A 24,239-nucleotide genomic window follows, 5' to 3' on the forward strand; every position below is an offset into this window, starting at 1 on the left:
GGTTTTCAAACTGAAAAGGACCTGGGGGCTCCAGTGGATTCCAGGCTGAACATGAGTCAAGTGTCCCCTCACTGCAAAGGGGCTAGAGCAGTAAAGTAGCCAGCTTATCACAGTAATCATCTCCCTTCTACTTAATCATCCCGACAGCCACTGTCAAACCTGCTGCTACGGACACCCGGTGATGCACTGACATGATCATTAGAGAAAGTTCCTGTGTGAATGTTGGTGGGAGCCCTTCACAGCCACGCACGTAGCACACCATGCCTCCTGCAAATAAAATACATACATCTGAGTCAATATGAAGCCCACTATGTCTTGGGCTCTTGGATGGAGAAGACCCATCTTCACCACATCCTTGCTACTGACTCACAGTGGAGACTTCAACTCCACTAACACGTGAGAAGACTGTTAATTTGATTAGAGGAACTACAGCAGTTCCTCCCAACTAAAGCAGAAATAACAGATTGAGTCCCAGTGCTCAGAGTGCTCCTCTGGTCTACGGTGACCCAGACATCGCAACAGAAAGCACACACGGTTCCTACAGTTTATCTGAAAGTCAGTTTTGGGGTATGCACAAACTGGCTCTCTTTTTGAAAGCACTTTGCAGAAGTTCCATGATTGACTCAAAACAGGCCAAAGCTCTAAAAGTTGTTACACAATTTTCTATTTTTTTAGGAAGATCAGTGAAAGGAAAAAGAACAAGTGTTTAGTGACGTTCTTAAAACCACATAAAAATCAGATTCAACCAACGGTTAGAAGTTTTTAAGAGCAACTAAGAGCACTGGTGTTTCTCTGTGGCTTTAAGAGAGGAAAAAAAAGCATGAGAATCTAAATTAAGCAGGAAAAGACATAAAAAAAATAACAAACAACTCAACAAAACAATTGAAAGCTTTTATTGTGATACCTCAAGTAGATACAATATAGTGAAACAACAAATAATGTACAGTATTGCTAGGACAAAACAGCAACACAGCCATGTCACCTGTAAAAGAAAGCATTGTAAAGAGTTTAAGAAACAATGAGGCACAACTCAACCGCCATTTACGACTCATGCTTTAGGCCTTAAACCATTTGTAACAGTCCTTTTAAAAGAAACCTCCAAAGTGTCTGTTCCTTTTGCGTTAAGTGTTCGTACTGCTGGTTGGCTCAACATGAGTCTCAAGGAAATACAATGAAGTGTCCAAAAAGTTTAACAATAATTTGACAGCTTCTTCCACTCAGTGCCATATCAAAGAATAGAGATGTTTGAAATTTGGTCTGCGAGACTGTAGGTCACTACTGTTGCAATCTGACTGCTGAGATGAGCGTGCAGAAAAAGCTCTACAAGCATTAATCAAAGGGAAGCCTAAGTCCACCAAAAATGGTACATGGCATTCATGAACTCTTGCACTAACTCAGTACACCAGTAAGAAATTCGGATGACCGTCTGGTTGTGGGCACAGTGATGACTATTTGCCAGAACCTCTGAGGCCAGACTAACTCAAAGAAATTTCATAGACTGTATTGTCTTTCCTCTCCCATGGACTCCAATGACAAGCATGCAAGGCTCAGATTGGCCATTGCATTAGTGAGAAAATAAGATGAAATTATAACAAACTTCATTAACACAGTCCGTCATTGTACAGCTTACAATGAACAAAGGAAATTAATATTCTGGCCCTTTTTACTGGGAGATGACATTGAGATTACTAAACTGCTGGGCATATAGCAAGAGTGGTTGGGTTGATGTGTCCGCAATCTCTCACCAAATTCTGCCGCTTATTTCACAGCAAGTTTGCAACTTAACAGAATTTTTGCAGATGGCAGCATCACCTTTTATTAATCAAAATGTACTTGGAGTGACCAGCCAAAGAATGACTCTATGTTTGGAGGCAGACCCAGTCCTGGACACCACTGTTACAGCCATTACTTTGGACCTAGACAGAGCATGTGTGGTCAGATTACTAAAGTCACATCAAATTATGATTAATTACTTTAGGACAGGCGTGGCTTTAGAGGTTCAGAGAAAAAAAAAACAGTTTTCAATACATGTACATTTTGCTAGCAAATTCCTATGCATCCCAATGAACATTTCTTCTAAGCCAGCTCATAGTCAGTTCATTTGGTCCAAGAAAGAGCCAGCAAGAAACAAAGGTTCACAAAAGCTTTTTGTTACAGTTTATAAAAAACGAAATACAAAATAAATGTTAAGACCAACAATAAAAATAACCAGTACAAGTAACAAAAGTGCTCAAGTTGGAGGGGAAGTAAACTTGCCCAGAGCAAACACATACAAACTTTAAATATAATCTTTAATATATTACAAAAATTGGTTAGAGGGAAAATGCTTTAGTAAAATTTTTTTTCAAGTAAGTTTCTTTTTCTTTCAAATGACTGCGGGAAGGTTCAGTGACCAGACTGACCTCTTCACATCAGCCAGCAGCCATTTCTGTCTGGATTCTACTTTCACCAAAACCAATAACAAGAACTCTCTACATCTTTACAAGGGGAGAAAATAATCATTGATGCTGCCAAACAACACAGGAAGAAAATTCACATATAGCCTCAATAGAATGAGCCTCAAGAATTGTTACATGGCAGCATGAAATAGCAATTGTTAGTTCTACTCTTTACTCCTCCTAAGCATTAACTCTCAAAAGACCAAAAAGAATATTGCTTTGTTTGGTTCTCTTAAAAGCCATAAACATAAGATATAGATCATTAACTCTTTGTGCCAGTAGTCCGAAGCTCTATGTGCTAAACACGTGATGAAGTCCCAGCCTTTGGCATCAAAGTTAATTAAGGTTTTGGTGAAAATGTCCAGTTTGAAATATAAATAATGCACTGAAGAAAGAGGTTGAATTTCTAAGTAAGAACCAGACTGTGTTACAGACAGCATTACCTTACTAACAAGAGATAGCCAAACCCCCAATTTTAGAGAGAATAATCTTCAATACTTTACATATTTCCTTTAATTTCAGCTCTCTACTGAAAAGCAGCCGTTACTTTTGTCTTCAGTCCAGTGTACTGCTTCAACGAGTCTGTAGCCAGGAAATAAGAAAAGCCCAAAGAGACACAAACTTCACATCAGCGTGTTCACAAGTATCAACATTGCAACTGGACTTTGAAGCCAACACCACCTTTTTGTTGATAGAAGTTTTAGTGCCACCTTTGTTGGCAACATACATTACAACAGAAGAAAATAAAGTCCCAAGAATTCCAGGTCAAAAAGATCAAGAGACAGACAAGAGCAAAGCCCAGCTCCTGCATCAACAACATTGTTAAAAACGAGACTCTGAAGCCTGACGATGTGAACATGAACTAGTAAACATGTAAGCCACAAAATCCAGAGCAAACACGACTGTACCACCTCAGGTCTCCGGACTGAAACCAACAGCTTTAACTACTTCTCCAATTCTTCTATTTTTAATTTCTAGGTATAGTTCACTACAACATCTTGAATGCAGTGTAGCCAGCCTGCATCACAGAGAATGCGTAAACATGGGTGAACTCTCTTCTCTCTCTGTCCATGAAGACACCGGGAAGCTGGTTTTAAAGATTTGTATTGCCCCTACCCATTGGCATAATTTTTCAGGTATGACAAAATTTCTAAAGTGCAGCAGAGTTCAGAAAGCCTATCAGAGATTCCCAAAAACATAACAGCAGCAATAGCACCTATGACTAAATTTTGCAGGTGCAATATTAGAATTGTTATTGAGAGAAAATGATTCTGTATTGCAAGGCTTCCATACTGTTCAGTTATAGTACTTATGTAGTGTTAAAGGGTTGTTTTCCAAACTTTTTGTCCCCAAGCATTGAAAGGATCAAAATACAAAAGGTCTTCGGAGACTGTTTAATTTGAAAATAAAGTCAGCAAGTTTAAGTAGAGCATTTCTTTCATAGTTGCTCAGAATTTGCATGCAGATACCAGCAGCTAATATTGTGCATACACTTTCTAGAAGTTTCTCTCATTAACTCGTTCCATTTAAGAAACAGCGTGAGAACAAAAGAGAAGATGAGTTTCATACAAATTTTTCTATTAAAAAGGTACTTGGGGATGATTTAGCCAGCAAACCAAGAAACCCTTTCCCCACCCCCAAGTTTTAAAAACTATCTTGTTATTTTATGAAAAACCAAGTCAAACTTCCCTTCCCTCTTATTACCCCCCCTTTTTCTACAGGTACTATATTAATTTTCATGTCATAGGCTCTGGCCATTTCTCACAAAAATAAATATTTTTGTTCAAAGGTAGCAGAAGCAGAATACTTCAACAAACTTCCTTGATATCAACCTCTTTGTCCAGTGCATTAGGACTATACAGTTACATGGAACCAGCCATAAAACTTTACTGATGCACAAGTCCCTGTTACTGGCAAAGGTACAGTACCAAAACTTTTAATACACTGACTAATTTATTTTTTTTCCAAAATAGAAGATGCATATATTTTTTTGCCTTTTTAATCTTGCAAGCTATAGTTTTATAAATTTATTATCCAGCAAAATCCTTAGGGAATATATTGGTCTTAAATGAACATATTCTATAGCATTATTGATTTTAAATCCTTCTAAGGTGTTTTGTTAAGATACCAAAACTCTAGCATAACCTTTCCTAACAAGTTGAGACCTGCTAACTTCAGTCAGTGCAACTGAAATATTTTTAAGTGAGCACTGTACCTTTAACCAATTCACCTACAAGATGTACACAGGTTATGGTACACTCATATTTAAAAAAAGAAATAACTACAATACTGCATCCTCTTCACTGCCAAACACATCAGAAATTGCTACATATAAAAAAGCACCCCATCCCATACATTCTTTCGGACTGCTCAGGTATAGAACTTCTACAGGACTGGAGTGTAGGTGTTTAGGCAAGAAGCATGCACAGCAGAAGGTAGCATTAAAGGCATAGGTCAGAGATAAATGCTAACCAGTAAAATCCGTTTTCAATTAGTGAACTGTTTCTCTAGTTTGAGAGAGTTTAGAAAAAGGTCATCCAAAATGTTCCAAAACAACTGTTCACACAATAATACACGTACAAAAAGAGGGAACTTACACAAGGAGAAAAGGCAAACATGGCCTGAAATAGCCACTTACACTACACTACTCATTTGTGAGGTTTCAGAGTTCAGTGATATTCCCAGGGCCACTCTAGCCAAGATCTTCCTTTGCTTTAGTCTTTGTAAAGCATGTTCCACAGAATATTGTCCAAACAGAAGGAAAAATGTTATGATTCACTCCCAGCCATTGTCTTTTATCATGTGGGCAAGTTCAATGATAAATTTTCCTTCTTTGTATTTCTGACTGCTCTCAAAAGCATGTTCCTGGAAAAAAGAAAAATCAAGACACCAAATTAAGCTTGGGAAATTCAGTATTTTAAACATCAAACTTCCATTAAAAATACAAACCAGGAGACATTCCGGCTAACATCCCATATCGGTTACACCAAATCAAGGGTGGGATGGAGGAAAGAGAGGATGAAGAGCATCGAGAAGGAAATAGGAGTAAACTTCTCATTAGTGGAATGGGCAGATCCACTGCATGACAGATCTTGCTTTAGAACTCTCCATGTTCTCACTGCTTAGAGAATTTTAGCCCTTTTTTATTTTTTTAAAGTGAACATTAAGAAATCGCATCACAGAATCCCAGAATGTCAGGGATTGGAAGGGACCTGGAAAGCTCATCCAGTGCAATCCCCTGCCAGAGCAGGAACACCCAGCTGAGGTTCCACAGGAAGGTGTCCAGGCGGGTTTGAATGTCTGCAGAGAAGGAGACTCCACAACCTCCCTGGGCAGCCTGGGCCAGTGTCTGTCACCCTCACTGAGAAGAAGTTTCTTCTCAAATTTAAGTGGAACCTCTTGTGTTCCAGTTTGAACCCATTACCCCTTGTCCTATCATTGGTTGTCACCGAGAAGAGCCTGGCTCCATCCTCCTGACACTCACCCTTTATAGATCTGTAAACATGAATGAGGTCACCCCTCAGTCTCCTCTTCTCCAAGCTCCAGAGCTCCCGCTCCCTCAGCCTTTCCTCACACAGGAGATGCTCCATTGCCTTAATCATCTTTGTTGCCCTGCGCTGGATTCTCTCCAGCAGTTCCCTGTCCTTCTGGAACTGAGGGGCCCAGAACTGGACACAATATACCAGATGTGGTCTCACCAGGGCAGAGTAGAGGGGCAGGAGAACCTCTCTCGACCTACCAACCACCCCCCTTCTAATCCACCCCAGGATGCCATTGCCCCAGGTCCCTTTCCCCTAGACTGCTCTCTAATAGGTGTACTAGCTGTACTAGATAGCTGTACTAGCACCTCTAGCTCGTGCTTGCTTTGCAGTCCAGAATGAGGTTATTATCTACTCCAACATCTCAGCAGATATAAGGAAGCAAAACTACATTACAGTCTGATATATAAAAAAGCACTACAGCTAACTCACCTAACTATCAGTATAGATGCTGCTCTGTGGCCTATTCAAATATCAGTACTTCAACATATAAACATCTATCGAAGACTTAAGTATATTGCTTACATATTTCCATCCAAGAGTGGTTTTACAGTTTTCACAATAGATATCTGCTACAGCATGTAAGCCTGTCAGAAGAACTCGCTCCTCTGCTGGACCACAACCCACATTTACCCTGAAAAAGAAGGAGAAATTACTCTGTGTTAACTGCACGGGAGTTTCTTTTCTTACCTGGTATCCACCTTTTCTCTGGAGGACAAGTAATAGTTAAAGGTCCCTAACTTCTACAATGCTGTAAAAGTAACTTCCTCTGTTACACTGAGCTGAAGGACAGGAAGAAAAAATGAGGTTGTTTTCTCTTTTTTCAAGTGGCTATTCTAAAGAGCAAACTGTCGGTGATGCCCACGTCCTCCCATGAACAAAGACAGGCTAAACAGTTAAAGTTTCAGAGAACAGAGCACTAAGCAGTAACTGGACACCTCTACAGTTTTGGGCTTTTCTTCAAAAACAATTTGAGACTTCTATAATGGAAATCTGTACCAGTAAATCAGCACCAACAGCTGAATTTAGAACCAGCTCCAAAATAGCAGCAAGGAAAAAGCCTCATAAATATTTCTTTGCTACAGATCAGCAGACTAAGCCATGATGAACAAAAAGCAATATAAAAACAAAACATCCCATGAAGTACTGCATCAAGTTGGCTTTTTCATGAATAAGAGCCTATACAGAAAACATCAGGTAAATCTAAACAAATTTTTAGACAGTGTTATACGAGAGCAAAATTTTGCCGTTTTTGCTGTTGTTATTACCAGTTCTTACTATCACAGTTATACTAAAAGTCCCAAGTAACCACTGAAGGACTACATTACAAAAAGAGTTTCAAAGATCTGCAATCAAATCCTTTGCAGTTATAGTTCCATTATTCTGGCCTAAAATAGACTGAGACACTCAACTGCGTTTCTTTTTTCCAAAATGCTGCAACACAACGAACTGCTGAAAAAATAGGAGACAAAAACGCAATCCTGCATATTAGAAACTTAAAATACATCCATTAGCAAATGCAAAGAGCTTTATATCATGGGTAGGACGTGCCTAAAATTGCAAATATTAGGCTTGATAAGATCACAGAGACCTTTTGCCTCTAGCACATTTGCAATACTCAAGGTCATTTAAAATGTACCAAATTTGCTGGAACATTAACCTGTAAATGTACCTACCTATCACACTGGAAAATTCTTCTTTGGACTACAGCAGAGTTCTCTAAAGCAAATTTACAGTCACACGATATGTTTTAATTTCTGGACCATCTCAGGATGACAACTCTTACTCAAGACAGTTATCATTACATACACAAAAGGAATTTCAAATCAACACCCTCCCCTAAACTTTCAGCTATTAGCAGAATTGCTTAAAATAGAAGATAAACTAATATGTGCAGAGGGAGGTAGGTCTGTAATAACTATTGCTGGTGAGTAAAGACAATGTTAAAAAGAACAGGGCCAAGTGCACCTAAATTAATTTCTACTGCTTTCCACGTATGAAGCGTACAAAAGAGATTATACTCTGTATGTAGTGTGCATAACCATAACAACATACTTACACAGAGTTGAAGAGGTAGGCGCGCCCCTGGCTGCCCTGGAAGGACTGAAACAAAAAAGAAAGAAAGAAAAAGAGAGAGAAAAATCGCATTTGTTAAAACCCACAAAAAAATAGTTCCAGAAGGGTATGTTAGTAAGCATATAAACATAATACAAACTATTTCAAGGGAATTACTTTAAGTCACATTACGTTTTTAGCAACAGTTTTAAGTATTCTTTTTCTATGTAAGATGTCTATAATGCAAACATCTATAATGCAAGATACCAATTCTCATTTTCCTGGACATCCTTCATGCTAATTAATATCTGCTTTTAACTCAAAGGCAATTATTTCCATCTCCTCCGTCCTCTCCCACTGCACCCAGCAGAAGATGCTTTATTTCAATTTCATTGCATCATTTGATGTAAGTCTGGCAAAACGGCTGGACCAATCATAAAACCAGCACACTGTATTCAGGAAACGCATCTGATCAGTTTGTAAGCTCAGCTTTATTTTAATACAATTACTCTTATCAAACTCCTAAGCACAGCCATATACTTTCATATCTCTCACATTCCTGATAGATTACGGACAAAAGATGACTGTTAGACTTTCTTGCCTGAATCTCAATTAATATTTTAGTTCAGAGCAGTAGGACAGTAGAAGTAAAATCCCTAATCGGCCACACTGATGGGGGTTGGTTTGGCTTGCAGAGCAGTTCCAGTGCCTGTGAACTACAGCTTTGTTCATTCTGTACCAAACTAAACCAGCAGCTCTTCCACTGTGCACTCTGCAAACGCTAACGAAGATGTAAAGGCCCGAGCCCATGATCAGACAGCTCTGAGCTACAAACATCCTGGCAAAACTTATGAGCAGACCAGATCCAGCCACAGGTAGAACATCAAAACATGTATATAAGACACATCACTGCTTTCATCTGTTGATCTGTTCCTTCTGTACTGCAGACATAGCCATTATTTCCCATTTAAACAGGATCACACTGAAATGGAGTTTTTCTTTGTTCTCTCTTCCATACTGAATTCCATTTTAAAAACACCTAAACAGCATTAATTTCATCTGTGTGGTTTTTTTTTGGTTGGTTGGTTGGTTTTTTTTTCCCCCAGAATTTCCCTTCCCTAACCTATTTTCTAAGAAAATTGACATTTTCATCTATGCTGACGAGGTAGTACAATTTTTTTAAAGAATTCTTGCAGTTCTAGTATTGAAGATCACAGACCAACTTTTCTGAAACCTGTGTTATATCAACATGGAAGGTTTTTGGAAGGAAAAATCTCAAATATTTTTGACCAGTTTTAGTAACATGAGACATGGAACCATAGGCAAAATGACCTTTCTGCAGTGGATTCTTCTTCTCCTATGTATTTACTTATATAATTAGAAGTCACTTGACACCAAAATAGATATTTTGCCAGTTTAACAATTACCAACACAAGTAACTGTTGTATCTTAACTACTTACTCAGAACAGTTTCTAAAAAAATATGTAAAAGGAAAATGTATATAAATGAACACTTTTTGATCAACATTAACCAGATTATTTACTGCAACAAAATGTTAAATCTGTGGCTCTGGATGTAGCAAGGGTGGCAGTGTAACTGGTTACATATAGCCCTTAGCTACTCATAATATCTCACCTTAAGATGAGAAGGTCTACTTAACAGTTTATAGCATTAATATTTCAGTATTATTTTAGCAAGCATTTAAAATAATGATTGAATGGAGATTTTGGGCACAGAACATATTTCTTCATCTACAGCAAAGACAAAAGGAAAGGTACTCTGTCCATTTTTCTGGACTGCAAGTCTAATTTTTCACAAGGCGAGGAAAAAAATGCGGTACAGTGAAAACTAAAACTTCAGGTAAGAGCGACCTTGAAAGGCGAGACTCAGTTGAGCCCAGTCTGAACAGCTCTGCCAGAAAGAAACACGTACACCGCACCACCAAACCAACCAGCCCATCGCTAGTTTGGTTCTCCTGAGATACTTATGAACACATCACAAAACTGACAGAATGGTACAAACCCTGCAATCTGTAGTTTCTATAGAATTAGTGATGCTCTCTAAATTAGAGCCAGTGTCTCACAATCAATACCAAAGTAGAGAATGCTGACTGCAGATGAGACAAAAACTACTCACGTATACACTCTCAAAACCCGCCCACTAACAAATAACTAGCCTGAGTAATCTATAAATGAATTTAGAGAAAACCTCAGTTGTGCAACCCGAAAATTTAAGAAAAAGCAAAGGAAACACTTTAAAGGTCCTTTTACTCACTAAGAAGCAAACTTAAACTGTAACTCCCTTGTTTCATGTACCTGAAATTAAGGAAAAGAACTTTCAAGGCCACAATGACCATTATTTTTGGTTAAGCTACTGTAACAAACCATACATTTAAAAATTCGCAGCCATTTCTCCTCCTTGCTTTAAAAACTCTACTTAGCAAATTAGAATTCACAAATCTCTTTTCAAACTGCACCAATAAATACTCTCTCCTACTAAATGAACCATGTGCTACTTTCTGTATTTACATGTAATTACACATGCCAGTCGCACACAAATTATTGTGGGGCGGGGGGGGGTTGTCTGGTGCTACACAATCTCTTTTAAAACTGCTTATATACCATACTTGAAGTTTTCCAGCTGGCTGGGAAATAAAAAGACTACAGAACAAATCAACAGTCAAGAGACCTTTTGGACTACTTTATGCAATTATTTCTGCCAAGTTTATGTTTAGTCTTGACTTAATACCACCTAATAAAAGCTCTCCTTTGACCCTGCATTTCTCAAAATTAAGCAGAGGGCAGTAACAGGATGCCAGGAATAGCAAAAAAAGGAGCCCTTCCCCTCTCTTGTTTCATAAGCTGAAAAACGTTCTAGCCAAATGAAATACAAACCACAGGTTGGAAAGTACTGCTTTAGTTTTTCTTTATTCCTGATGTATTTTTAAATACGACTTTTCTTGTACCCCTCATGGTGTTTGTTTTTTTTTTTTTTTTTTTTCCCCCTGTAATCTCCTAGTTTTTTTCCCCTCAGAAACAGCCACTTTCATTACCTTCCAATTTTTGGAATTATCAGGGTAGAGCAGAGGGAAAAGCAACACAAACCAGAACCTTTTCCTGGGAGAGTGGGTTTAGAAAGAAAAATCTGTTCAAACACACCCCACCATGAGAAGCTCCTCCATTCCCCCCTTCTCTAGCTGCTTCTTTGCAGAGTTTGGCTGACTCATCTTTCTCGCCTACATACATGTTTAGAGGCTAAACATTGTATTTACATGTGATAGAACAACTGTTTCTTAGTCCAGCTGGGAAAAGCGAGTTCCTCCATGTTTACATCACTCACAGATAACTTCAACCTGTGGCAACTTGTGCTACTGTGCTCTGGAATACAGAATCTGGTCTAGGCAACTCAGGTTTTCCTTTAAAACAAGCGTCAAACCACAACATCCATGTGCCACTGAGCATTTAATGGTCTGCAATCCATCCATGTGGAATTCTTATAGCTGAATGAAGTAAAAGTACCATAAAGACATCAATTTTTACATTCCCATGCCTTTTTTCTTATTAAGTTCTCAACTTTTAGAGCTTCGCAGTTATAGTTTCTTATTCATATGAATAACTGAGGAGATGATTTTCCCCAAAAAAGCTATTCAAACAACACAAAAACATGTACATCTGTCACACAGGCATTCTCTTGACCACAGAACACTCGATTTACATGTAGGGTCCACCTACTAACAGGTATAAGAAAGATTCATTATCAGAGCTCTACTTCCTGATGCATCCTATTACTAGAAATAAAAAGGGGACAACTCATTTTGGCACCCGAACTGCTTGCTAAGCTTGTAACTTGGCTATAAACTGAGTATTTTGCATAACCAGAATAAAAATTTCTACTGAACAAACATTTGGTTTTTACCAGCACGAAGTTTCTCACACTCTGCACTGTATGATTTAGTTCTACTGATATGAATTTTAAGAGGTTGACAGGTTAAACGCCTTGTGTGTCAGCTCCTCAAAGGAAGAGAATATTTTAAATGGCAGCGTCAAGGACAAACAGGCGTAACTGTTCAAACCAGTCTCCAGACAAACGGCTCTTCTGAAGAGTAAACAGCAGCTATGCAAAAGCAAACTTTTACTTTGCAAGGTTTGTTTGGCACATCCAAGATTGCTAGCGCCATACAGCAATCACAACCAAACCAGAACATTCCATCAGAACTGCGTCTCAAATATGCATCCCACCCAGCAGAGAGGAATTAGAAGAAAGTGGCGAGTGCGACCAACTGTCGTCCACGACCCACTTCAACGATGATTTTTACTTCAAAGCTGGGCAATTTATCAGTTCAACTAAGATTCACAGTTAAAAGAAGCTTGCTTTAAGTCTGCTTTTTCATGGTCCTCAATTATTAATATTGCAGTGATTTATTACTTTTTCCCTAGAAAATCCATGTCTTTGACTACTTGTCCAATTCTACAGGAAGATCTACAAGATCCATAACTGTGTTTCAGCACAGCCTGAAACACATGCTTAGGAACTACACTAAGGTCGACTGCAACAATACTTAGGTATTATGATCTCTTCAAGCCATCTGACAGACCTCTGTCAGCAATACATTTTGTATTAAAGAAACTCTATAAACGTTTCACTTATACACAAGTACACATCTGCAAAATTAGATATCATCTGTGCTTTTAAGTTAAACGCATCATTTCCTCTAACACGAGGATTAACTGTTTTATGGAGGAGAAAAGGAAGTATCAGTTAAGCAGAACATGTATCTATTGCCCCAAGGCATACCTAAGGGCATGGGTAGGGAAGCTACCAAAAAGCTTATGTAATTAATTATTCCCCACAGCCGGGATTAGATGGTGTGGCTAGGGATCATGTAGCACAGAAAACATCCAGTGAAACTGGCATCTTCTCATGTATTAAAGGTATTGCAGCATTATAAGCAAGTCAAAATTGCATTAACACTATGTTCCTTAGGCACAGCTTGCAAGCTACTCATAACATGGAAAAATAAAGAATGGAAATTAAAGAAGCCTAAAGGGTTTTTTTTTTGTTGTTTCGTTTTCTTTAGTTTCCTTCAATTTGCTAGAGTTCACTTCACAGGCCAAGATAGATGAACCTGAATTAGTATTCTGAACAAACGCTCAAAGAAATATTACTCAGTAATTCAGAAGACAGTGTTCTTAGGCATAGCATTTTTAAGGTAAACCAGAAATACATATATAAGGGCTCTAATGCCTGAAATTATCCTCTCAGTAAGATGCATCACGGACTGTAAGAATATCCTGTGACTTCAAGATTTGCAAAATAAATTCAGAAAACTGAATTCAACATAAGCTACAGACAAATAAAATTATCACGGAAAAAATTATTTGTACCATTTGGTATTTGTCTCAGATCTAACTCCTCAGTGCTGCAGACAACTAGAGATAATGCTGCTCAGCTGCTTTCTAGGCAAGTTCAAGATGACTCCATGACATGTATTAATCTTTTTTTTAAAGTACATTTTCATTCAGTTATTTACTTATTTTTAAAAAGGAAGTTATAAAGTTCAACATGTAGAGAATAACCTTAAAAAAAAATTACACCCCCAAAACTGCAAATCTTCCCTGAAGTGAAGACTTTGTCAGGCAGGACAAGTTATCTTGACTTATACATCATCTATTCCAGAAATAACTATGTCAAAATACCTATAGAGAAGAATGCTTCCTTTGCATACACTGCAGCTCCTTTAGGCCTTCAAATCTATTCTTGGATGTTTTCTGGAGATTGCTTCTCTTCCAAAATCTAGATTATTCCCCCAGGAGAAAAAAACAGAACCCAAAAAACTAGAAGCCTCTAGAAAATAATCACCAGAATATTTATGAAGTTAGGCCCATTCTCAATATTTTCAGCATTGAACAAAAATGGCCTTCAAGCATACAACAGGCCCATCTGTCTTTCCAAGTACTCTTATATCATAAGCAAAGGAGATTATCAAATTGAATCAAGCTAAGAACACCACATTTACTTACACACAATAAACCCTTAAAAAAATCCTCTTGAACTCATCAGTTAAACAGCAGAGGACAAAAACACAGATTGCTTAGCAATGCTAAAAATATTTTGGCATCTATTTAAGCTGAAGACTTTCCCTTCTCATCAATAATAAAACAGCAGACATGCTGAATGCCTTGGAGAACTAAATTTAACCACCATGAGGTGCGAGGATTTCCCAGCAAGGTCAATGACAGTTATGTATATATACCTTTATGCAGAATGTGTTCTTGAAAATATTGACACATCTAGTCTTGTTCTGGGACTTCATATGGCTTTTTCCCCCTCTGGTCAGATATGCTTTGCAACGAATGAGACAGAAGAAAGTGACAGTATTTATACAGGTATCTAAACAAAATAATCCAGATTTTCTTCCAACCCCAGCATCAAGGCACTTTGTAAGATGATTTAGAAGTCTTTCAAGCAGGCCAACCTTGAGTAATAGAGCATTATCCTTTGCACTATATCCACGAGGTTCCAAGATATTAGGTATTTGTATTTCTTTATAATTTGTTGGACCTTGACTGAATTGCTAAACAATTACTGGAACTTAGTGGGTACAAGTCATTCTCAAGTGTTTTAAAACTTATGCTCTTCACGTAACATATGCCTCCTATAACATTAACTACTGCTAATAATCACTGCACATTCTCTACCATGTACAAACCAGAAGAAAGCTCTTTCAGTTAAGCCTTTCACAAAACTCACTTTAGAACGCTTTAAGAGCGGCATACATATAATATTTCGTATAGGCCACACAAATGGCAACCTCCACTGGACTTCAAAGAGTCTTGTAGAGGTTTTCCCTTCAAACTCAATTATATCAATTTTTTAATTTGTCTGGATTATTAACATACACTGGTTGTTTTTATGTGCTATTTGAACATTTTAAATTCAACAAGTGCCCCTTGTGGCATTAACTTTTTGCCTTGCTCTTTGTTAAGGCCTGTGGTCGCTTACTGGTAGAAGTTACTTCCCTGCCTCTACTCATAGTAGGGTATTATTCTAAAAATACCCGTTTGCTTCTTTAAAAAAGTAAAAAAGCCGCACATTCTTTCCCTGTCCTCTGAACATCCCCCAGCGTAGTGAAGACTGGTATAGTCCAACAGTTTTTAACATTTAACATTCACTTTGAAGGCTTCATCAAAGAAACAGAACAAACAGTACTTGTAGACCTGTTAACAATGGAAATCAGTAGTGTTCAAAAGCTACCTACCACCACTCCAAAATTACACTTATTTCAATTAAAAGTCATCTACAGTTTGGTATTTCTTCTATTGTGCATCCTTCAAATGAGTGTTTTCCCCAAATGACTGGGATTATAAATTATTATGGCAACTGTTTGTAGACATGCACATGTGTTCAGCTCTACAGACTGTCAACATCTCTACTTCTGATGACTTCTCAGTTTGGGACTTTTGTTCCCAACCAGCCTTCTTCCCATTCCTCCTCTTTCCACAAGCTCCTCCCTAGACACAGAAAACATGAGGTTGTAGAGTGAAAATATCGAGAAACGTATGCTCTAATCACTAACATCCAAGCAGATTTCAACACAAGGCAACATGTTGAGTCCCCTCATAGTTGCAGAAAAAATGAAAACTACAGATAATGATGAATTCACTTGTGCAGGTAGCACATTTTTATACTGTCTTATTAGTCTGCATTCTTATTTCTAAGCTGCTGCCATGACTCTTGGTTGCCATTTTATCACTAGCAAGGGCACAAGGGAAAAAGAAAAAGAGCTTGATGATTAATTCTAAGGAAAGAGAGAGATCCTGCTGCTCAAAGAGAACAGAAATAAAATGAGAAGGTGATTCGTGTGCACTGCCATCCTTGTCAGACAATTGGCATCAACAGCTGTCAAAAGCAGAACAACTGCAAATCTGTATTGAAGTTTGGTATTCTGAGGACCAGAATCAAAGGGATGATTGACAGAAATACACAGCACTCTTTGCTTTTCCCTGACAGACAAATGTTTAAGAGAAACACCACTCATTTCACAGCATTCAAAGTTGGAAGCATTATGGTGTCAGGTATACAAATGCATATACCTCAAAGCACATCAGAAAGGTAGGTATAGCTGCTTTAAAAATAAGAGTGCACCATATACTTTGGCTCTTTTTTTCTCCTGACCACACAGAATAAGAAGGCAACAATCACCATGCACCCAGGAAATGTCAGGTGGGGAGAAGACCCCAATTAACCAGTTACACCTAAATGCCAAATACCCTTTGCCTTTACCTGCTGCAGAGTATTTGTAGCACTAGGGTTGTGGAGTGATACTGTATAGCAAGCATTTGGAAAAAAAGTGAGACAATCTGTAACCAAAAGTCATATTTAGTGTTACCCAGAGCTTAGCTTTTAACTAGGCCCTCAAAGTGAGGCATGGAAGGGGGAGGAAATGGGGTTCAACAGCCCAATTCTCTGCTCCATCAATAAACCCAAACCAGCACAGCAACGGCACCATTCTTAGTTAACTTTAGACTGCATAGAATCAACCTGCTACACTTCGCGTTATTTAAGTATTTTTGCTGCAGCTAGGTATAGTAACTAGGAACATATATATTGTTAATATAAATTAAAAAATCTCTCATTAACCAAAGTTCATTGCACGCTATGTGCAATGAAAGCGCTTTAAGAACTTCAGAAAAAAGGTTCACTCATCTGTTAGTCCTTTTATGGTTCTGTCTACACATTGTCTAGGATTTCTTCAGTTTTTATTTTCCAGCTTAACCTGTGTTTTCATTTAAAATAAATCTTATTTCCTCGCACACAAATAACTCCTGCTGTCCTGGGGAGTGGTATCTAACTATTGCTTTGCAGTTGTTTCCATCAGAAGAACTTCTCCAGTGTTGGAAAATACACAAGCTAAGCTTAAAGGATGGTGAGGTTGCTAAAGCTATGTTCCAAATACAACAGATGAGAAATGTTCTTTTTATTTTTACAAAGATACAGAAAGACACACTTCACATTTAAATTTATTTCTCATTATCACACAGATATAGACAATAAAATACGGATCAGATATCAAATAAGTATATATGGTCAACCTGCAGGTAGAGAAACGTTTTAAGATGTCTTCACTGAAAATTATGGAAGCCAGAAAAAGCAGAATCCATATCTAACACTTTTCCCAACACCATTAGGAACAACTTAAAGTATTCCCCTTTACTAGATAGATTTTTAAAAACAGTTCTCCATGTTGTTTGAAATTTTGACTTTTTCATGTTTGAAATGAATTTATTAAGCTGTAATATGAACGTGCTATTTGCTTAAGAGCATTCAAAAATATTCTACTGAGCAAAACTCCTGAGACGTAGGAGAACACCTGGCTCATGCGATAACTGGCAGTTTATTTGGCATGCAAAAATCTAAATCCACTAAAAGTTTGCTATTAGGTACATGTGCTTGGATTGGGTTTTCTTGATGAATTTATACATCTCAAGTTTCTCTCTTCCTGTAGGCATCTACAACCTGAAGCTCAGGAAAGATTAATCTCTCCCACTAGTTTTCAGCCCAGAACATGCAGTGAATAATGAAGCTATTATTGCTTGTGAATTAGAATCCAGTGTGGCCAAAAAGACCCCTTATATTCAAATACTGAAATCAATGTGGAAATCAGTGAAATTCAAATGCATTCACATTATTGTTTGAATATTTCTCTTATTTTTCCTCAAAACAAAATAAGATCAATCACTCTAAAGCAAGTGAGGAACTTTTCTCAGGTTAATACAAGTAAAACAAGTCCTCCTTAATTTCTTGACATCATTTTACATATGTAGCTAGCTCACTGTTTCACATTTGCAGTTCCTTGCCTCATGTACTAAGTTGAGGAAAATAATTGTTTAGGGGAAAAGACTGAAGGCAGAGCAGAAGTAAGGAAGTGAGCAAGCAATAAGTAACACTGCCAAGAACGGTTACAAATTTTACTATTTGAATAAAAGAGTTGTCTTGAGACCTAAACAAAGACCAAAAATATTAATAACACAGGAAAAGCAGCATGGGGAAGACCCATTATTCCCTGACAACCCTTTAAGGGATAATCAAGTAGGTATGCTTTCTCCTCACACAAACAAAACCTCAATTCAGAAGTGGCAGCATTCTCAACACCCCTCATCTCTTCAGCACTCAAAACCAGCATCACCTGAGCACTGTCAAACACAGGAACAGGTAAGAGCAACAGATAAAGTCAGTTTAAAATGGTTTGCCACTAAAAAGTTTATTTGACAAAATAGTTATATAGAAAGCAATGTGTATTAAGAGGTTTGAAAAATCAACTGTTTTCTCCAAGATGCCATTAAGATCAAATCTGTCAGTAGCTTATTTGAAGCAAGGAATGAACCAGTCTGTCAAGTATTTATGCCAAACTTAAAGTGTTCCTAAGTATTTCACACATCACAAATCTTGGTTTCTTCCAGCAACAGGTAAGAAGGACAGGCCTTGCCTGTTTCAAGGATCCACACATCCTCTAAGGTTTAAACAGTCCAATTACTTTGAACATCTCTGGTTAATCACATTCCTCAAACTGGTATACAGCAGAAGTAAATACGTTCACAGCAGTGGAACGTTCTGGAAACAGTTTTGTGACCTTCAGTCAAATAGAGTAAAAAACAATCTTTATCTGGAATAACCATGCCCCAAGTAACCCCTACCCAGATATCCATGCTTTCTTCTGATAATTTTCTTAGCAGACTTCTCAGATATGACTGCTCACAAATAGTACCTACCTGACAGTAGTCAGAGATTGTTAATATAAGGAATATATTAGATAAGCCTCTACATCACATTCAGAAGCTTCCAGAATATATCCAGTCCTCAGTACACAACATGTATGACCCAGGAGTGAACTCAGGGAAGATACTCTGAAGTATGCATCAGTTTGCATCCCTAGTCTACTGGGAGCAATGACACAGTGATAACCATTTTGGTTAAGAAATAATTCATGAGGTCTCTAAACAAACCACTTGCCTTGGAGATCAATTCATCATGATTGGCTAGATGGGCTCTGCAGTGGATACAGCTGTAGGTTCGATGACAGTTTGGCAGGTAAGCCTGGAACGTTTTTGACTTTGTCATTTTTACCATCTCTGCTGGTGGCTCCTCACTCAGCTCAGGGCTGGCACTTGAAGAATTACAACTTTGCTGAACTCGCTGACAAAAGAAACACTGGAATATGCAAGCAAAAGCCGTTGTTGTTCTGGAGTGTGTGTGGCACTTTCCACACAAATGACAGAAGAGAAACAGTCACAACCTGTAGGTGAAAAGAGCAGAATGATTAGCAGCTTACCACAAGGCCAGAATAGACTTGTTATCCAATAATTCTACAGACAAAGCAAGGCGTTATTTAGAGCAAATGCCTGGTTATACTATAGGCTCCTTTTTTTCTATGAAGCCGCTCAATTCAAGTTCCATTCAACACAGTAACAAGTAGTTCTGTTCTCCTAGTGGAATCTACTCCAACACATGTCTAATGAAGGAAGAGATTCAAACAGTGTTTCATGAAACACTAGAGCACTTTCTACAATATACCAGGTATGTTCTTTAGGACATCCATGCAGCAAAAATGCAGGAGATTAGAGAAACTTAATTGTCTTTGAAGTTCCAGTGGTTGGTTCCAATATAGCAAGTGACAAGACATCTTGGAAAAAGGTGCTACATCCAACAATAAATGCACGCCAGGTATTTGCACTTGGGCTTTCAGCAAAAATCTTGCTGTATTACATATAGCTTTAAGTCAAATATCAAGCAAGATGCCACTACCCTATTGAGGGATCCAGACCTCCTCTTTCAAGCTCAGCAGAATTATGTTTTTAGGCAAAGCCCTTTTTGACTAGTGTCCTGACCAAAACTAATTAGAGACTTCCTTATTCTACCAGAATAGTCTTAACAGATGCTACTACCAAAGTCACAGTCACTAATAAAAGGTAAATTCTACACACTTAACACCCAGTTGCATTCTTAATTCTCTGAGTCCCTTTAAGAGACATTACATGCATAAACTGAGAAGGGTGGACCTTCCTGTTAAGCAAGCCTTTTTCAGATTTTGCCTGTAAAATTACAGATTCTAAATATTCATAACATCTACTCATCTGTCAAAGGTCAACAGCTACCACTATATGTGACAAGTTAATGAGCAATCCAGACACGAGCACTGCACAGTCACTGATGTCATCAGCTATCAGCTGACTGACACAGTAGGTCCCCAGCACAAATACAGAAATGAGAGCCAATATAAAGAATTTACAGTATCTTGATCCAGCTATTAAAACGAGCATGCAAAACACTTATCACAATTGTAAATTGTGCTCCAGGTAGCAGTTAACCACTCTTCTAGCAATAGAGTCCTAGCAATAGCAGTAGAGATAATGAAAGCTACAAAAATTGAAGATAGTTTATAGGAAGCATTAACTGTGCTTCAAAAGTAGTCTTGAAAAAAGTGAACTGCACAGCAGGCCTAGCACAATCTTTTTTAAATCTTAGGCTTATGATAGCAGCAGGAGAAAAGACTCAAGAACTACTGAAGTAATTACTATAAGAAAGTTTCTTACAGAAGGAATTGCAGAGGTGGAGATAAGCCACAAACAAGACATAAAGCAGAACATATGCAAAGCAAAAAATAAAGCAACACATCACAGTGACTGGGCTTTTGTTAGTCACTGAAAAGGAAAACAGATTTGATAAGAGATACATTAATATATTCGAAGTATTAAATCTGGTTAGTAGGAAGAACAGAACTTAATTAATACAGAACTTAATTAATACAGTCATTTAAACAAATATTATATACCTATTGTAGCAAGATAATTTAATTATATAATTGAAGATTGATTACCGTGTTTGAAATAATGTATTGCTTTTGTAGAACACTCAGATATTAAGCCAAATTTATTGGAGGCAACAGATTGTACAAGAAAGATGACATAAGAAATACAACTCTAGAAGTTAAAAGGAAGTTCCCTTGAAATTCCCAGCTTGAACTCTCAATGTTAGAAATATACAGATCCTGTTTCCATTCACAGAAATGGAAAAAAAAAAAAAAAAGGGTTTCAGAATGAAAGGCACCACAAGCAACGATGTTTTGACTTTGGATTAGACCCTTTCCATCAGTAACTGAAACATGAGTTCAATGCTTGCAAAAGTTCAGCAAGTTGAACATAAAATAATTTTCTTCAAGGTATTTTTAACTCATATTTCTAATGGCAATCCAGACTCTTTCAGACTCAATATACTGAGTCCTTCAACTACACAAATTAAAGAATTCCAAAGCTCTTCTGATAAAACTGTATTTGATATTGCCATCTTCAAATAAAAGGCAATCCTAAGTGTTTAATACACACTGTAAGAACAGTGGGATGTTAAGGCAAAGTTGGGATGTTAAAGGCAAGTTCAAAACTTAAAACAATTTCTTAGTTTGTTCTAGTAACGATGAATAAATCCAACCTTGCTTCACTCTGATAGCTATGAGCAGTATCAAGTTCCACAGCTACTGTTCAGTATTCTGTGGAAAGCAGCGCAAAAACTTGAGGCAACCATTTCTTTCTTATTCTTGGACAACAGCACAGTCTGTGCTTTGGTCATGCACATGACAGGTTTCCTGAAGATCTAAGGAATTTGAAAGAAAATGCAATATTAAGTGCAAAATGAAGCATAGAGACTGCCGTCTAGCCATTTCTACATGGCTGTCCACACCATGTTTCGGGTGACTTGTCCCTGTACCTACCAGTCTAGAACCGGGCGGGGGGGGATGAATCATTATTGACCAGCCCCGTCCCGTCGCCCGCACTTCGCCCCCCGAGAGACAGCGCGGGCCCGGCGCCCCGCCCTGTGACGTCACCGGGGAGGGGCACTGGACTACCAACGGGGCGGCGGGGCGGCCCCGCCCCGCGTGGCTCCCGGATGTGTAAACAAACACCGCGATAAGCGTGGCGGGGGGGCGGCCCTGGGCAGGGGGCGGTGAGAGCAGCTCCGCTCAACGAGCCGGGCACCGGCAAGGGAGACACGGAAAGCGGCGACCCTGCCTGCGTGGGGATTGTCACAGCGCTGCTTGTAACCACACGCGCGTATGGAGAAATAAGATGTGTGAGCAACTAGCCTCTCCGTCATTCTGTCCGGGCTCAAAAAAAAACAAGAGGCGTGACAAAATAAACTTAAGAGTCTTTGACTGGCCCCGCAAAGCCGGACAAAGCCTACGTACGCACTCTCGGTAAGCTGCGATTTGATTACTCCATCGAGAAAAATCTCAAAGATTTGCTATATAGGCGCCTCATTTTCGCTTTCGATACCGAAAAATAACAGGAAAAAAAAGATGCGATTAGAAAGTTACCGGCAGAGCCAGATCTCGGTTTCCCTGCCGGGAGGGAGCAGCTGCTCCATGCGTGTTTAAGCCTTTTCCTCCCTCCCACCGGAGCACAAAGCCGCGGCGGCGGGTGACGCCGTTGCCTTTTCTCTCCCACTCGCAGCGATCCCCGCAGGACAACGGCTCGTTCTCCCCAGAGCGCGGGCAGGCAGCCCGGGGACAGCCGTGTGCAGCCACCCTAACACGGACCAGCTCCCTGCCAGCCGCTGGACCCCGAGCAGGGACCCGCCGCACCGCTCCCGGGGCCCTCGCAGGGCGGGAGAGACCGACGGGGGAACCCCACCGGACCGCTGCCCACCGAGCTCAGCCTTAACCCCCCCCTCCAATTATGTAAACCATCACCACCCGCCCTGTAACGAGGAGGCTACATACAGGCAGGCAGCGCTGCCGTCATTTCCAGGCGCTATAAATAGCGCCCGAGCCCTCCTCCCGCCAGCAAAGTTGCCTTGGTGGCCCCCCGCCCCGCGCGCACAGGAAGCCACGGCTCCCCCCAGCCGGGGCTGCAACACGGGGCTCCTTTCGGAGCCGCCTGCCCGTCCCCCCCAAAAAAAATTCCCAACAACAGGGAGAGGGGCCGGCTGCCCGCACGCTCCGGTACTCACCGCTGCGCCGTGCCGGCTCCGCTCCCCAGCCCGGACTCCAAGCAGCAGCGCGCTCCCGAGCCCCTCTCCCTCGGCGGGCAAGGGCAGGAGGGGAAGCGGGACCCCTGATCCTCACGCGGCGGCCGGCAAGGGCTCAGCGCCGGGCCCTCACCGAAAAACAAAGGGGGGCGGGGGGTGCGCTGGGGAGCGGCTTCCTTCGCCTCGAAGGTGCCTTCTCGGCGGCAGCCGGGGGTCATAAGCGGGAGCTGGGCACGCGTCTCCTGCCCTGAGGGCCGAGGGGCGGCCGAGGCATCCTGCCGCTCCCGCCCGCCGCCGCCTTTGTTTTGTTTTCCCCCGGCCCGGGGGTGCTGCGGCCGTTAAACCCGCTCCCACCGCCGCCGGCAGCCAATCACGGCGCGCGCGCGCGCGCCCTCGCGCTCGCCCCGCCCCCTTGGGAACGGGAGAGGGAACAGGAGCAGCGGCCGCTGCGGGGGGCGCGCGCGAGCTGGGGGGCGCGCGGCGCTCCGCCCACACGCCCCTCTCGGCCTTGTGGAGGAAGGGGCGGGGCGATCTTGGCTCCGCCCCCTGTTGCTCCGCCCCCTTTCGCTCCCCCTCCCCGCGGGCCGTTGTGCGCGAGGCAGGGGGGCCCGTGTTCGTGTGCGCGTGGAGAGAGCGCCCCCCCCGTCCCCGCTTCCCGCGCCCGGGCGCTCGGCGGTGTGAGGCGGGAAGCGCGCGCTGAGGGCTGTCACCCGCGCGGGCTGCGCTGAGGGGAGAGAGCTGAGGAGGAAAGAGCTGAGGAGGAAAGAAAGAGCTGAGGAGGAAAGAGCTGAGGAGGAAAAAGCTGAGGAGGAAAGAGCGAGCTGAGGAGAAAAGAGCTGAGGAGGAAAGAAAGAGCTGAGGAGAAAAGAGCTGAGGAGGAAAGAAAGAGCTGAGGAGGAAAGAAAGAGCTGAGGAGGAAAGAAAGAGCTGAAGAGAAAAGCTGCCCGGGGCGGGGAGCGAAATCAACACGAGGTAAATTCTCAGCCGGAGCAGCCCCCTCGGTCATGGTTTCAACCCTGAGTATTTCCTGAAGGGTTTCCATGCGAAGGCACTGTAATAAGCAATGTAGGATTGCTCAGGCTTTTTTTTTTTTTTTTTCCTCACGGGAGAATATTTGTTTTCCACTTTTCTGCTGAAAGTAGGTAAAACTCTGGAGGATCACACGACTGTGTTCAGTGCTGTAGGATA

The 24,239-nt window shown here is 40.5% G+C and overlaps 1 protein-coding gene and 1 long non-coding RNA gene across 6 annotated transcripts in view; one reads left to right on the forward strand and one right to left on the reverse strand.

Annotated features, from left to right (window-relative positions):
* Positions 1–870: 870 nt before the first annotated feature.
* On the reverse strand, positions 871–23,427 carry YPEL1 (yippee like 1). 3 transcript variants are annotated; one of them, XM_071816158.1, is made up of 6 exons: positions 23,034–23,427; positions 21,516–21,677; positions 19,044–19,326; positions 8,037–8,080; positions 6,503–6,611; positions 871–5,303 (listed from the first exon to the last, which is right to left on the reverse strand). In XM_071816158.1, the coding sequence occupies exons 3-6, from the start codon at positions 19,158–19,160 to the stop codon at positions 5,214–5,216; spliced, it is 360 nt and encodes a 119-aa protein (XP_071672259.1). In that variant the 5' UTR covers positions 19,161–19,326; positions 21,516–21,677; positions 23,034–23,427; the 3' UTR covers positions 871–5,213. The 3 variants fall into 3 exon arrangements, with proteins under 3 accessions (XP_071672259.1, XP_065707681.1, XP_071672260.1); XM_065851609.2 differs by lacking the exon at positions 21,516–21,677; XM_071816159.1 differs by lacking the exons at positions 21,516–21,677; positions 23,034–23,427 and adding an exon at positions 14,287–14,375 and having other exon boundaries at positions 19,044–19,176.
* Positions 23,428–23,643: 216 nt separating this feature from the next.
* The window catches only part of LOC136109366 (uncharacterized), a 39,116-nt gene continuing 38,520 nt past the window's right edge, over positions 23,644–24,239 (forward strand). For all 3 annotated transcript variants that reach the window (XR_011741737.1, XR_010652481.2, XR_010652482.2), the window contains exon 1: positions 23,644–24,023. This is a non-coding gene — a long non-coding RNA (uncharacterized lncRNA). The remainder of the gene's footprint in view (positions 24,024–24,239) is intronic.

The sequence above is a fragment of the Patagioenas fasciata genome, chromosome 17 (genome assembly GCF_037038585.1).
Source record: "Patagioenas fasciata isolate bPatFas1 chromosome 17, bPatFas1.hap1, whole genome shotgun sequence".
Taxonomy (NCBI): domain Eukaryota; kingdom Metazoa; phylum Chordata; class Aves; order Columbiformes; family Columbidae; genus Patagioenas; species Patagioenas fasciata.